The sequence below is a fragment of the Streptopelia decaocto genome, assembly GCF_964273445.1.
Source record: "Streptopelia decaocto genome assembly, chromosome: 5".
Lineage (NCBI taxonomy): Eukaryota > Metazoa > Chordata > Aves > Columbiformes > Columbidae > Streptopelia > Streptopelia decaocto.
Genome location: NC_138659.1, coordinates 7,428,540 through 7,441,937, shown reverse-complemented (window position 1 = coordinate 7,441,937; position 13,398 = coordinate 7,428,540). Strand labels below are relative to the sequence as shown.

The 13,398-nt window shown below is 60.4% G+C and overlaps 1 protein-coding gene across 1 annotated transcript; it reads right to left on the bottom strand.

The window, feature by feature from the left end:
* Positions 1 to 2,291: 2,291 nt before the first annotated feature.
* Positions 2,292 to 13,154, bottom strand: QSOX1 (quiescin sulfhydryl oxidase 1; the record flags this gene model as incomplete). Its single annotated transcript, XM_082053138.1, has 12 exons — positions 2,292 to 3,565; positions 4,255 to 4,434; positions 4,657 to 4,801; positions 4,913 to 5,035; positions 6,840 to 6,969; positions 7,154 to 7,288; positions 7,525 to 7,670; positions 7,831 to 7,921; positions 8,723 to 8,825; positions 9,004 to 9,052; positions 10,299 to 10,399; positions 12,893 to 13,154. The coding sequence occupies 12 exons, from the start codon at positions 13,152 to 13,154 to the stop codon at positions 2,847 to 2,849; spliced, it is 2,184 nt and encodes a 727-aa protein (XP_081909264.1). The 3' UTR covers positions 2,292 to 2,846.
* Positions 13,155 to 13,398: the final 244 nt, after the last annotated feature.

The following is a 13,398-nucleotide window of genomic DNA, read 5'->3' as shown; positions in this document are numbered from 1 at the left end:
CCCTCTTAGCAGCACTGCAGGCCCCCATGTGCACAACCCACCAGCAGCACCCACCGCTCCCCGATTCTTAATTATTCCAATAATTACCCGTGACCCCATCCCATACACCCCTATTGCCAGGGGTGGTCTGGAGCGGTGACAAACACAGAGAGAGACGGGTACTCACCAGCAGCTGGAGAAAGCCTTTTCTCTTGCAGGTGCTGCCAAACTGGGTGTTGCTAATTGTAATTGAAAATTAACCGACATTGAGCGAACCCCCAGTGATTTTTTGACTGGAGCGTGTGCGGGGGGCAGATGCTGGTGGAGAAAGGTTCTTGCCTGCACCGAGGAGGGAAAGGGAAGAGGGGCGAGGCAGGAGGGAGTGAGCACCAAAGGGGTGGGAAGGTGGCTGTGTGTGTGTTAGGGGCCGGCCACCGGCCTCGCGGAAAATTAAATTGCAGTTGAGGGCAAATTGTATTAGGGAATAGCGGCTGTCTCACACCAGCCTCAGGCCATTTGGGTAATTAGCCCTGGGGATGCCCCAGCTTGTGACAGCACTGGGAGGGGGTAACCCCCATTGGGGAGAGCATCTTGGAGGGTTTGGAGTGGGTTCCCCCTACAAAGACAGCCTATCCCACCTGTGAGCATGGCCATGGCACAAGGTGATGCTTCTCATGTGCTCAGGTAGGGGCCTGGACCAAAGTCACCATTCTGGTGGGGGACAGTGTGGGGACTCCCCCACCCTGGGCAGCCCTGAGCCCTGCAGCAGCCTCCTGCCTGCACGGCTGCCTGCGATGGCCCATTTGAGCCCTGCGTGGGGTCCCCCAGCTGCTGGGGGGGACACCCTAGTGCCACAGCCCACCAGAGCCAGGGCCAGGAGGATTGGGACTGCACCAAACAGGATTACGGAAAGTCTATTTACTGGACTCTCTTTTTTCCTGCGTGCACGGCAGCTTTAGCTCCCCAGCCCTGTAAATCTCCCCGGTGGGGCTGGTGGGGATGCTAATCTGGGCAGCCCTGCCCACGGCTGCCTGCGAACCCCCTGCCAGCAGCTCCCCCCTCCCCAGCCCCCACCCTCCCCAGCCCTAATTCCCTGCACCCCCTAAAGCACCCACCTACACATCCACCAGCCTGTCCCTGGCTTCACCAGCCCCCCTGGCACTATTTTGGGGCCAGGGGTACACGCAGGCAGCCCCTCACCACAAGACCTTGGTCTCAGGCAGTGGAGCAGCTGGTGGGGAGGGGGTGCACATGGGAGTTATTGATGTTGGGGATAAACCCCCTGGGGAAATCAAGGAGAAGGAGGCAGCAGGGCTGCAGCGATGAGACCTTCCCCATCCATCACCCGGTGGTGGGCAGGACTGGCACTGGGCTGGGGGGACACAGCCCCTGGCTCTGTGCTGGGATGAGACCACCAAAACCCAGCTAAGGGACATGGCCAAGGGCAAGTGGGCCAGTGGTGGCAGGGCAGGGGTGCCAACCCCACATCCCATGAAGGTGTGAGCATGCACAGACACCAAAGGAGGAAGAAAAACAGAGGAAGAAAATTTATTTCAAGTGTGGATGATGGAAGAAGGGCTGGAGCATCCAGAGCTGCCAGTGCCCTGGCAGCAGTGGAGCCGCCCACCCTCCTTCTCCATCCTGCCTCCCACCTGGGCAAAGTGAAGATATCAAGAAAAAGGCTCCAAATCGGATTGACACCCCCCCCCTCCCCCTTAATAAAGTTTATTATCGGCCGGGTTCTAATCCTTTTAAATCCCCCGCATGGGGGGAAGGGCCGGGATTAGGGGAGGGTCAGCATAATCCCAATGAATTTGTTACAGAGGGATTTAGGCAGCGCTGGGAGAGCAGATGGCCCCAGCCCCGGAAAACAACCATTTTCCTTAATGATTCCTAACAAGGATAAAAGGGCAGAGAAAATCGGGGACAGGCACAGGGGGCCTGTGCCTGATGGAGGTCCCAGTCCCAGAGAATGCAGGGATGCTCACACGTGTCTCGCTGCTCTGGACCACAGGCACAGCAGCAGAAAAGGGCAGCTCCACGGCTCCTGCCAACTATTTTCCAGCAGCTTCCCCAGGCTCCCTCCCCATCACCCCACTTGAGGACAAACCAAGAGCCACCACCACCACAGAGACATCCCGCCCGTGGGTGCATCCAGAAGCAAAAAAGCAGGAGAAAATGTACAATAATAACAGTTAAAAATATTTCAAGGATTTAAACCAAAACAGTGCTCTTCCCAGGGTGATGGAGAAGGCTGGAGTGGGGACAGCCAGGGGTGGGGGGATGGCAGGGAGCAGCCGACACAGCGGGGCTGGCATCAGCAAAAATAATTTATTCCACTAAGACAAGCAGAGAGCAAGCAACAGAGTGGGGAGGGGGCAAGGAAAGGTGGGGAGGGGCCAGTCCACGTCTTGAAGAGGGGGACACACAAAATGCAGCTGAACCCATGACTGCCACCCCCTGCTCAGTAGTGCCTGGTTTTTGTGGGGGCTAAACCCCCACCCTCCTGGCCCCAGTAGTGGTTTGACCCCAAAGGGCTGCTCCCCAGCATGGGACTGGGCTTCCCAGTTTGAGAGCAGCCCAGTGCTGGGAGGTCCCGAGGGCAGCTGGGTGCTGAGATCCGAACCCCTGCCAGCATCCTAGCTCCCGAAAGCATGGTGTTGTGCCCCAAGAGAAGGATGCTCCAGCACCCCCCTTCCCCCCAAAAAAGAGCCCTCTGCCCCCCACCCTGGGTGAGGCGAGCAGGGCAGCTCCCAGGGGATGCACCCAACCTCTCCCCCCCGGGGGACAAAACATTGCCCCGGGGGTGTCCCGGCTCAGCAGCCCACCCATCCCGGGGGGCAGCCCCCAGCACCCCACAACTGCTCTCAGGCCACAGGGAAGCCGGGGCGGCCTTTCCGGGCGCGGGTGCGCAGACGGAAGAAGGTGTACATGCCCAGGAGGCACATGGAGGAGAGGAAGTAGAGGGCGACACAGAGGCTGATGTCCAAGCGGGAGAAGCCCAAGCCCAGCACCTTCAACCAGGGGCTCCTCCGCATGCCATCCCCGACCTCCTCCTCATCCTCCTGGACCAGGACACTGGCCCGCCGGCGCTCCCGGCCCACCCTGGCATCCCGGGGCAGGGCGATGGTGTCCCGTTTGCTGATCCGGCGGCGCCGGCCAGCTGCCGCTCGTAGCGCTTGGCTCTTGAAGTGCTGCTCGCTGAAGGAGTCCAGGTCCACGATGTCCTCGCCCACCTCCCGCAGCTTGGGGTTCAGCCGCACGATGCTGGGGCGGCGCGGCTCGGGGGAGCCCGGTCGCGCTGGAGCCCTCATTTCGCTCTCCGTCTCCTTTTCCTCCTCTTCCTTCTCTCGCTCCTCTCGTGGGCCCTCGGTGCCCAGCCTGGTGTCTATCCCCTCCCCGGGGACAGGGTCAGCCTCAACGTAGTCCAGGTGGATGTTGGCCGGGGAGAAGTGCCCCTTGAGGAAGGTGAGCACGGCTGGCTCGTCCCACACATGTACCCCCCGTTCCTCCTTGTGGCACTGGGAACACAGGTCCGGTGGTGGCCACTGCAGCTTGGGGAAGTTGGGATCCTCCGTGTCACCTCCTGCAGGGACCAGAGTCAGTGAGGGCATTAAAGGGAATAGGGGACACAGCCCTCCTGCTGTACCAGTGTAAGCACCCCGGAGCATCACAGCAGCTGGGGATGGTGACAGGGACATTTCTGGTCTCTTCTCCCAAGTAGCAAGTGATAAAGTGAGAGGAAATGGCCTCAAGTTGCACGAGGGGAAGTTTGGATTGGATATTAGGAAAAATTTCTTTGTGGAAAGGGCGGTTGGGAATTGGAACAGGCTGCCCAGGGCAGTGGTGGAGTCACCATCCCTGAAGGTGTTTAACAGACACATAGATGAGGTTCTTAGGGACACGGGTTAGTGCAGGGCTGGGTTAATGGCTGGACTTGATGACCTTGAGGGTCTCTTCCAAGCAAAATGATTCCATGATTTGGAGGGGCTGTCTGGGAGGAAGGGTCCCCTGAGGGCACACGGCGGCTTTGGGAAGCCCCCCGCAGGGAGCACACAAGACCCAGCTGCATCTCTGAGGTGGTTTGATGCTGCGTGACCAGCTGCTGCTCCCTGTGACGGGGGTTGGGGGCGACGATGACCAAGGGATGTCCCCACTGCCACACCCTAATGCAGCCATTTGCCAGCTCCACCCAGGAGCAGGGATTCTCCTCCACCTCACCTCCCCTTTTCCCTCAGGAAGCCACCCCTGCTCCACTCCCTGCAGCCACCTCACCTGCCAGCCGAGCGTTGACCTCGTTGTGGTGGGACCAGAGCCAGAGGACGGACTCCTCCCGCCCTGCCACCTGGTCCATGGACTTGGCTGCCATGGCCTCGAAGTGCTGGGCACAGTCCCGGCAGCCGAAGAAGTGCCGGACGTAGCAGCGCAAGGTGTTCAGCACCTCCAGTGGCAGCTCTGGGGGAAGGCAGAGGATTGGGGGAGACAGAAGGGTGAGTCTGGACCCTGCAGTGCCACCACCATGGTCCCACAGCCAAGGTGACAGCCTCACATCCCGACTCTGCATCTCTCACCCTCTCCAGAGACAAGCCTTTGCTTGCACACAGCAGCTCTGCCCATGCCACGATCTGTTCAGACAGCCCCTCCCCGAGCCCCAAGCCCCCCCAGGGACACCGATACCTTTGTCGGGGCCACTCTGGGCAGCCTGGACAGTCAGGAGGTGGAAGAGAGTCCAGAGCCCGCAGGGGTAACCACGAAACTGGGGTTCACTGCCCTGGCAGCCTACCCAGGTCACATTGGTGGGGAGCACGGCAGGGTGGGAGGCCTGGAGGATAGACACACGGACATGGTATGATGAAACTGCTGGATAACATGGGGTAGGGGGAAAAGGGCAGGGGTGAGGATTGGAGAGCAGGAGTCCCCGCGGGTGCCTTACGTCTCTGTTATTCTTCACGGCCTCCTTCAAGGCATTGCGGGGCAGCTCGGGCTCTGTCCAGTTCCTCAGCCATCCATCCAGGGTCTGCAGGTAGGTCTGCACGTAGGGGCGCCCGGGGAAGTACTGCAGAGAGGGGAGAGGGGTGAGGAAACCCAGACCCCCCCCGAGCAGCAGGGCAGCCCATCGGCACTCCCAGCTCGCCAGGACGGGCACTGGGCAGAACCAGTATCCTCGATGGCAGCGGGTACTGGAGGGCAGCACGGTCCCACCAAGGTTTCAGTGCCCAGCATGGAGAGGCTGGGGATCACAGTGTGTCCCCCCCATCACCGCGAGGCCCCCATGTGCATGTTCAGGCTCCGAACCTCATCCCTTGTCTGAGGGAGGCAAAAAGCCACACTGACCATAAGTCAGCGCAAAGCCGATTAGCAGCAGCACTTTAAAAGCACAGGCCCTCCGGGAAGAGGGGGAAGCCCACCCGTACCTGCCACCGGACAGACAGACAGACAGAGGGACTAACCAACAACCCATGAGGAGGATGAGAACAGCAGTACAGAGGAAAAGCAATGGCAAAGCAAAAGGAAGGAGTGTTTTATTAAGCCTGAGCTGTTCTCCCCAGGCTGTGGGGAATCACACCAAAAGTCCCAAATTCACAGGGGGATTCATCTGCAACCTTAAGTTTCTGCTGTAAAACACAGCCCTCCTTCAGCAGGAGGCTTTGCCACACAATATCCTTCTTTCCAGGTACCACTTCTTGCCACATTAGGATTTTTCTCCCCATTTCCTTGCCTTAAATACCTCTTGGGAAGGCAACAGTTAAGGCTGAGCTCCCCCAGCCCGAGCCCTGCTGGGCTGGCAGCAATCCCGGGGACAATCCTGGGGACATTGCTCCATCCCGTGGATGAGCACAGCAACAGCAGCACTGGCTCGGCATCTTTGGGGAAGCATCGGCATCTTTGGGGAAGCATCGGCACCCGCTTGTGCCTCCTGCCTGCAGCGGGGACACAGCTTTGCCTCTTTGCCAAATTTGGTGCTTGGCCAGCGAGGGGAAGGTTCACAGGGAGAATTAAAATCTGATCAAATAAAACCGCTGGTGTTCCCCATCACCCTGGCAAGCTCACACTCTTGGTCAGGGAGCTGGTGCAATGGATGACTTACAGAATCACAGAATGGTTGAGGTTGGAAGGGACCTCTGGAGATCATCTAGTCCAACCCACGCTCCAATTAACATGGGCGGGAGCAAAGAAAGTGGCCATGGCTGGGTGAATGTTTGCCAAGGAGCCCAGGCTGGGACAGGGCTCCTGCAACCCCAGTGCTGGAAACCTCAGCCATACACCACGCTCCATTGCACCAGGAAATTAAACTGCTCTGCTTCTGCTGGCACAAAGCTCCTACACACTTCAGTTTCACCAAGCCCAACAGAGGAGAAAAAAAGGAGACCTTAAATTAGGCTCTTCCAGAGCCTGACTCAGAGTGGGACTCCCTTTGCCGAGCTATCAAAGGAGATCAAGTCCCCAAGCTGAGCATCCGCGTCAGGCGATCAGAGCTACAAACCCCTCTGATCGTCTCTGCCACCCCAGCGGGCGACAGCATCTCTTTTGAAAAGACCTACTGCCTTGACACGACACCTCCTGCCAGCACTGAGCTGCTCTGCCCACCCCTGCTTGCATCCCAGACACGGTCTGAAACTCTCCGGCAACTGCTTTCAGCCACCAGCTCCTGTCAGGACCCTGGGCTGGATTTGGAGCTGCGTGGGGACAGGGACAACCCTACGCTGAGCCCCCGGACACAGGGCTCGCATCGGAGACCGCCACGCTCTGCTACCTGTGAGCGCTGGGACACAGTCTTCGCCCTGCGTTTGCATTCCACCTTATGAATAGCAACAGAGGAGGTGCAGGAGGTTCCTCTCCTGACACCGAAAGCTCCTCACCTTCACCAGGAGGGCCACGTAGCACTTGAAGGCGGCCAGCTGGGCTCCTGATAGCTTGGCAGGGCGGGCAGCCTCCACCCGCAGCGAGTAGTGCAGTGTGGACTCCAGGTCAGCCATGTACACCTTGGAGCTGGGGAGGGCAGCACAACACGATGCTCCATCAGCCCCTCAGTCGGCACCCCCAGCCACCATTTGGGGTTTTTCCCAGGTGAAAAGGCACGATCCCAGCCAGTCTTCCCCATAGCCACGGCAGCCCCTCCCTGCACCAGCCCCGGCCCCCCGCAGCCCCAGAATGATGGAAGGAGAGGTCTAACCGGTCAGCGTGCTTTGGTTGGAACATGTCGGTCTCGTTGGAAGCGATGATGGTTGTGTTCAGCTTGTAGGAGCCGCGGGTGACTCCCAAGAGCGTGCGCAGGTAGTAGGTGTAGAAGGAACGTGCCTCCACGTGCCTGCACAGAAGGAGAATCACAGAACGGTTTGGGTTGAAGGGACCTTCGAAGCTCCCCCAGTGCCACCCCTGCCATGAGCAGGGACATCTTCACCAGCTCAGGTTGCTCAGAGCCCCGTCCAGCCTGGCCTGGGATGTCTCCAGGGATGGGGCATCCACCACCTCTCTGGGCAACCTGGGCCAGGCTCTCACCATCCTCAGTGTAACAAATTTCATCCCACTGTGTCCCCCACTCACACGGGCAGGCGGGAGAAGGAGCCGTTGCGGAAGAGCAGGTAGCCAGAGGGGAAGGTGGTTACGCCGAACTTCTTCACGAGCTCCTCCTCGCTGCTCAGCACCCTCCTCACTGCCACATTCTCGTACTGCAGCATGTCCAGTGCCACCTGCAAGCACAGTGGTCCAGGGTCAGTGGGTGGGGGGTGGCAGAACCCCCAGCCCCACTGGGATGCAGCAGGACTCCCCTGCCAAAGGTGCCCAGGAGTTATCTGGCACCAGGGACATGGGGCTCCAAGATAAACAGGGGATAAATGCAGCTGTACCCACCTCTCTGCCCACAAAGGAATTGCTCTTCTCAAAGATCAGCGCCAGGTACTTGTCCTTGTTCCTCTGGAAGAAGCTGTGAACCTCCTCCGCGCTGCAAGAGAGAAGGGGATGGCAGCGGGTGCCTCAGAATTGGCTGATGCTCTGCCTTCCCACCTGAAAGTTGCTCAGCCCTCATCCCCAGGGATTCGGCAGGAAATGCCGGGGCGGGTTCAGCCCCGTTGGGTGGGCAACTCCTCCCCGCTGAAGTTTCCAGCCCGATTTTCTGCTCCACTTCACAGGCTTCTGAGAAAACCCACCGGGGTCAGCCAAGGAGGCAGAAAACAAAGCCTGGGCAGGGCAGGGCCAGAGGGAGCTGCATACTTGCCCAGGGGTACAAACAGTAATGGACTTGAACCGGGACCATTGGATTCTTGGCTAGGACATGAAGGCGCTGGAGACCTGAAGTATGTGTACAGCTTGACCACCACTTTGGGAAAGCCAAATGTTCCCCCTCGGGACAGGGCAGTAATCACCCGTGTCCGGAAAAGACAACTCAGACCCCAACAAGTTGGTACCGAATCAAGAAAACCCTTTCTCAGGGCAGGAAAAAGCTGCTAAAGGCAGCGGCCTCACTCAGCACAGCATGGCAGTGCCACGTCCCTGGCACCACTCACTCTAATTAAGGCTGATGAGCAGGTTCATTAGGAGATGTAACAACATGGCCCATCTCAACCAGGCCACATAAATGGCTCCAGCCTTAGCAGCTGATCTGCATCTCCTGGGAGATGGGTGATGCGGCAGCTGCTCTGTGCTCCTTTCTGGCTCAGATTTTCCCCAGAAACTTGCTCTCTGTGGGATGGGGGCTGCCACAGCTGCCCCCCCATCACACCACCCCCCACCACGCCACTCCCACCTGGCCGGCTCCAGCGGAGGACAGGCAGGCGGCCAGGCCTCCCGGCTCTGCTCCAGGTTGGTGATGATGGCGTGGCGCAGGTCCTCAACGGTGGCACTGGGATCTGCGGGGGGACAGGATGACAACGGGTCAGCCCTGGGGACACCGGTGCCATGGGCTGAGCCAAGGGGAGCTGCTCTGAGCTGCCTGCCCTGGGCCCTCCAAGGTCCCACATGTGGGGGGTGTGGGCAGCAGGGACATTCACATCCAGGGTAAAAAGCCCCTGTGGCTCCGATACTCACTGGTAATCCTTATGCCATCCGCTGTCTTCTTGCTAAAAGCTTTGAAGAACTGAAAGGGAAAAAAAATTCACTTGTGGGGAAGAAGCTGGAATGAGAGCATTTGGATGGGACAGGCACGCAGCATGGCCCTGCAGGCAGAGGCTCCCCTAGACTGGCTCTGCCTCAGTTTCCCCATGACATTACAGCACGCTGACCTACTGCAGGGGGAGCTCCTGGCTACGGACCCATCTCACGGGGTGTCCCTGGAGTGAGGGGATGTCCAGCCAAGGGCTGAGCACCAGCAGGCAGCAGGACAGGTGTTTCCAGGGCTCCCAGAGAGGCAGCTGGGAACTCCCCACTCCTGCAAACCGCTGTCTCTCTGCTCTCACAAAGTATGAAAAGGTTTTTTTTCCCCATTCCTGGCCTCGCGCGCTGGTTGCAGTGCCCATGGTGCAGCCGGGTTGCGTCAGGCAGGTGTTTGCTTTCCAGGCTGGGCTGGGGACGCGGGCTGTTTGCACAAGGTGTTTGGCTGGGACAGGGGATGTGAAGCGAGTGACTTCTTGGCACCACCACATGAGCACAAGCCTCCCTGCCCTAGATGATGTTTTGGTCGATGTCCCACGGGCAGTGGGTGCTCAGAGAGACCCCGGTGCAGGGCTGGGACACAAGCCAACCTTCCTGGCAAACCCCTAAATCTGACCCAACCCTGGGCTAAGCCTGTAAGCCAGGACTGAGGGCATGTTATCCTCCCCGGTCTCTCTCAAGGTGATCCCAGCTTTCACACCTGGAGCATTTCAGCTCTATTGCTTATGTTGGAGTGAGGCTTTGTTTGCAGTAGGAAACGCTGCGAAACGGCAGTATTGACACAGCTAAGGGGCCGGGCACGGGCCCAGCAGGAGGGATGGCGCCTCGCCAGCCACCGCAGGAGGCTCCCAGGAGAGCCCTGGGCAACCTCCCACAGCATCCCTGCGCCCTCCTCCAAAACCTGTGCGGGCAGTCGCCCGCTGCCCTGCAGCAGCCTTTCCCAGGAGCTTCTAGTTCAGGTCTCCCCTGTCCTAGGAAAGATCTGGCCTCTACATTTCACAACGAAGCCACATTTTGTTTTTCCCCCTCCTTGTTGCTACATGGCACAGCAGTTGCACTGGCTGCAGCCCGGCCACACTGATGTTTTGGGGAAGGGTGGAACAGCTCCAGCCTGCAAAGCCTCAAAGGGAATAGTTTAGTGCAACAGCGCTGTTGATCAAATTGTGCAAGAGAGGGACAGGCCAAAAGGCACAGCATGGTGAAAATGGGGCACTGGCATGCATAGCCTTTACCTTTAGCGTGGGGAAGCCGGTTATCCCAAAATTGGAGCACACTTGCTGGTTGGCCTCGTCGGCACAGTCAAGGGCTGCCAGCATCACCGCAGGCCGCCACTCTGCGGGGACAGAATCACAGAATCATTTTGGTTGCAAGGGACCCTCAAGGTCATCGAGTCCAACCGTTAACCCAACACTGGCACTAACCCATGTCCCTGAGAACCTCACCTATGTGTCTGTTCAACCCCTCCAGGGATGGTGACTCCACCACTGCCCTGGGCAGCCTGTTCCAATGCCTGACAACCCTTTCCCTGAAGAAACTTTTCCTGATATCCAATCTAAACCTGCAGTCAGCACAGCTCAGCCCCTCTGCAGCCCCAAAAACCGTCCTGGCTCCCCAAAACCACAGTGGGGACCTCCCGCTGCACTGGCTCCTCCCAGCCCCAAAAAACCTCACCCTTCGCAGGAGACCAACTGATGGTTTCCCAGCCCCAAATAGCCAAAGCCGTGGTCTGTGTTTGGCACCCTACTTTCCGTGCGTGGGGAAAGCCGTGCGAGGCGGGACGGGCTCTGCACGCCCTGCCCTCGCCGGCACCCGGGCGCAGGCAGCTCTGCCCGCGGCTGCCTGCCCGGCTGGTTCTGCCTGCCGAGCCGCTGCCCCGGCGTGAAGAGGTGCCAGGAGCAGGGGAGGGACGGCTAACCACGGCTGTGGACAGCAGGGAACACAGCTCCAGCTCGCCTCACCGCAGGCTGAGGGCATGGTTGATAACCAGTGGCTGCGGCACCATGGCGGAGCTCGTCCAGGTGCCAAGCATCCGTTCCCCTGCTGCCTCCCCGGGGAGGACCAGCAGGTCCCTGCGGTAAAACAGAGATGAAGAAAAGGGGACGGAGCACTGGAACAGGGAGGTTGTGGAGTCTCCTACTCTGGGGACATTCAAACCCGCCTGGGCACCATCCTGTGCAACCTCATCTGGGTGTTCCTGCTCCAGCGGGGGGATTGGACTAGATGACCTTTCGAGGTCCTTTCTAATCCCTGACATTCTGTGATTCTGTGAGGCATTTCAAGCAGCGGACTCTGAAAGCCAACAGCAAAATAGAGAGAAAAGTTCTGAAATGGCTCCTTAATAAGAACACAAAGCGGAGAACTCTCAGCCTCCCCTTTGAGCAAGACGGGGAGGCACGTGGCACTGGCACAGGATGGAGCTCGTGCTGCCCTGGGCAGGAGCCTTGGGACTGCTGGCACTGTCCTGTGTCACAGGTGACGAGGCAGATGAGCCGTTTCCCACTGCCCCAGCAGCAGCGGCACAGGAGGGCCGGTGCCCAGCCCTGCTGCCAGGAGGCGGGCGCGCTCCAGGACTCATCGGCACGTGGTGCCTGTGGGTCACTCCAGCATCCTCCCTGCCCAGCCCACTCCTGTGAAAATCCACCCGTGGGAACGGCAGCGAGGATGCCGAGAGGCACAGCAGTGGCTCCCCCACCCTGCCTCCACGGGCATCCCATCTGTGGTCCAGCCTCTGGAGCAGAGAGCCCTGGGGGAACCCGATTTTGGAAAGGGACCAGGCGAGCCAGTGTTACGCCGCAGGGCCCAGGTGCGCGCCCCATTCCTCACATCCTGCCACGTTGGGGAGCGCTGACGGCATCCCCAGGGAGGAACGGCATCCCCTTGGAGGGACGGGACGCCTGCCCCGGCCAGCACCCTGACTCACCCACCACTGACCACACTACATCAATTACTGCAATAACAGGGGGAAGCCATGCGTGTCCCGGGATGCCAGGGGAGGCAGGAGGAGCCCCAGCAGGGTGAGGGGTCCAGCGGTGGGGTGTGTGTGTCCCCGAGCAGGGCTGGGCACCAGCCAGGCCAGGCATCAAGGTCAAAGCCAGGAATAAACCAGCTGGGATCAGCATCCATCCCCAGTGCGCTGCCAGCCTCTCCCTGCAGGCACTGGAGAGAAGTGGGGCTAAGGGGGGCCTGGGGGGGCAGTAGGACCCCCATGACTGGGGCCGGCTCAGCCTGAGCTTCTCCCAGCCAAAGGGGCTCCAGGGATGCTCTTAAGCCAGGCCTGGCCATTATGGGGGGTAACCCTGGGTATCATAGGGGGCCTAGGCCTTTCCAAAGAGATGATGCTCCAGGGAGACTTGTGCATGGATGCAGGGGGATTTCGGGGTGCTGATGGAGGGTAAGGCAGGGGGGTTGAGGGGTGGTGATGAGCAGGGTGCACAGGGGATGCAGGGGTGCTGATGGGACTAAGGATGCAGGGCCAGGGATGCAGGGAGGATTTTGGAGTGCTGATGGAGAGGAGGAGGATGGGACAAGGACGCAGGAGGGACTTAGGAGCACGGATCGGGGTGGGGGTTGGGGCACAAGGAGGAGTTCTGGATGCTGACAGGAGGACAGACAGCGATGCATAGGGAATTTAAGGGTGCTGATGGGGACAGAGAGGCAGAGACACAGCAGATTTAGGGGGTGCTGATGGGAGAAGACAGAGACAGGATACAAGGGTGGAAAAACAAGGGCACGGGGGGGTTTGGGGGCGCTGTTGGGGAGCGCAGAGAGGTAGGGAAGCGGAGACACGGGGAAAGGGGAAAAGAGGGCCAGCCGGCAAGGAACTCACCGCGGATGTCGTGGGCCAGCGCTCGCCATGTGGGCGCGAAGTGGACGCAGTGCCCGCACCAGGAGGCGAAGAACTCGACAGCCCAAGCGCTGGAGGAGCCCAGCAGCTGCCCCTCCGCCCCGCTCCCCAGCAGCTCCAAAGGGTCCGCAGGCGAGTACAGCCCGCCGGGCCGCGCCGCCGGCAGCGACGCCACGAGCACCAGCAGCGACACCGGCCACCACCGCCCGCCCCCGCCGCCCCGCGCCCGCCGCCGCCGCCACATCGCCCGCCCAGGCCGCCCGCCGCCGCCCGCCGCCTTTAGGGCCGCACGCAGGCCCCGCCCAGCAGGGGGCGGGGTGAGGGGCGGGGCCGAGCCGGCCCGCGCCGCAGCGCCCCCCGTCGAGCGTGCAGCGGGACGCCCCTCCACACCCGACACCCCCACATCATGGGGGGTGCCCCAAATCCTGCCCCCCCAGCCCCTGCCCGGCATCAGGCAGCGCCCGCCCAGCGCTGTGCTCCCGCGAGGG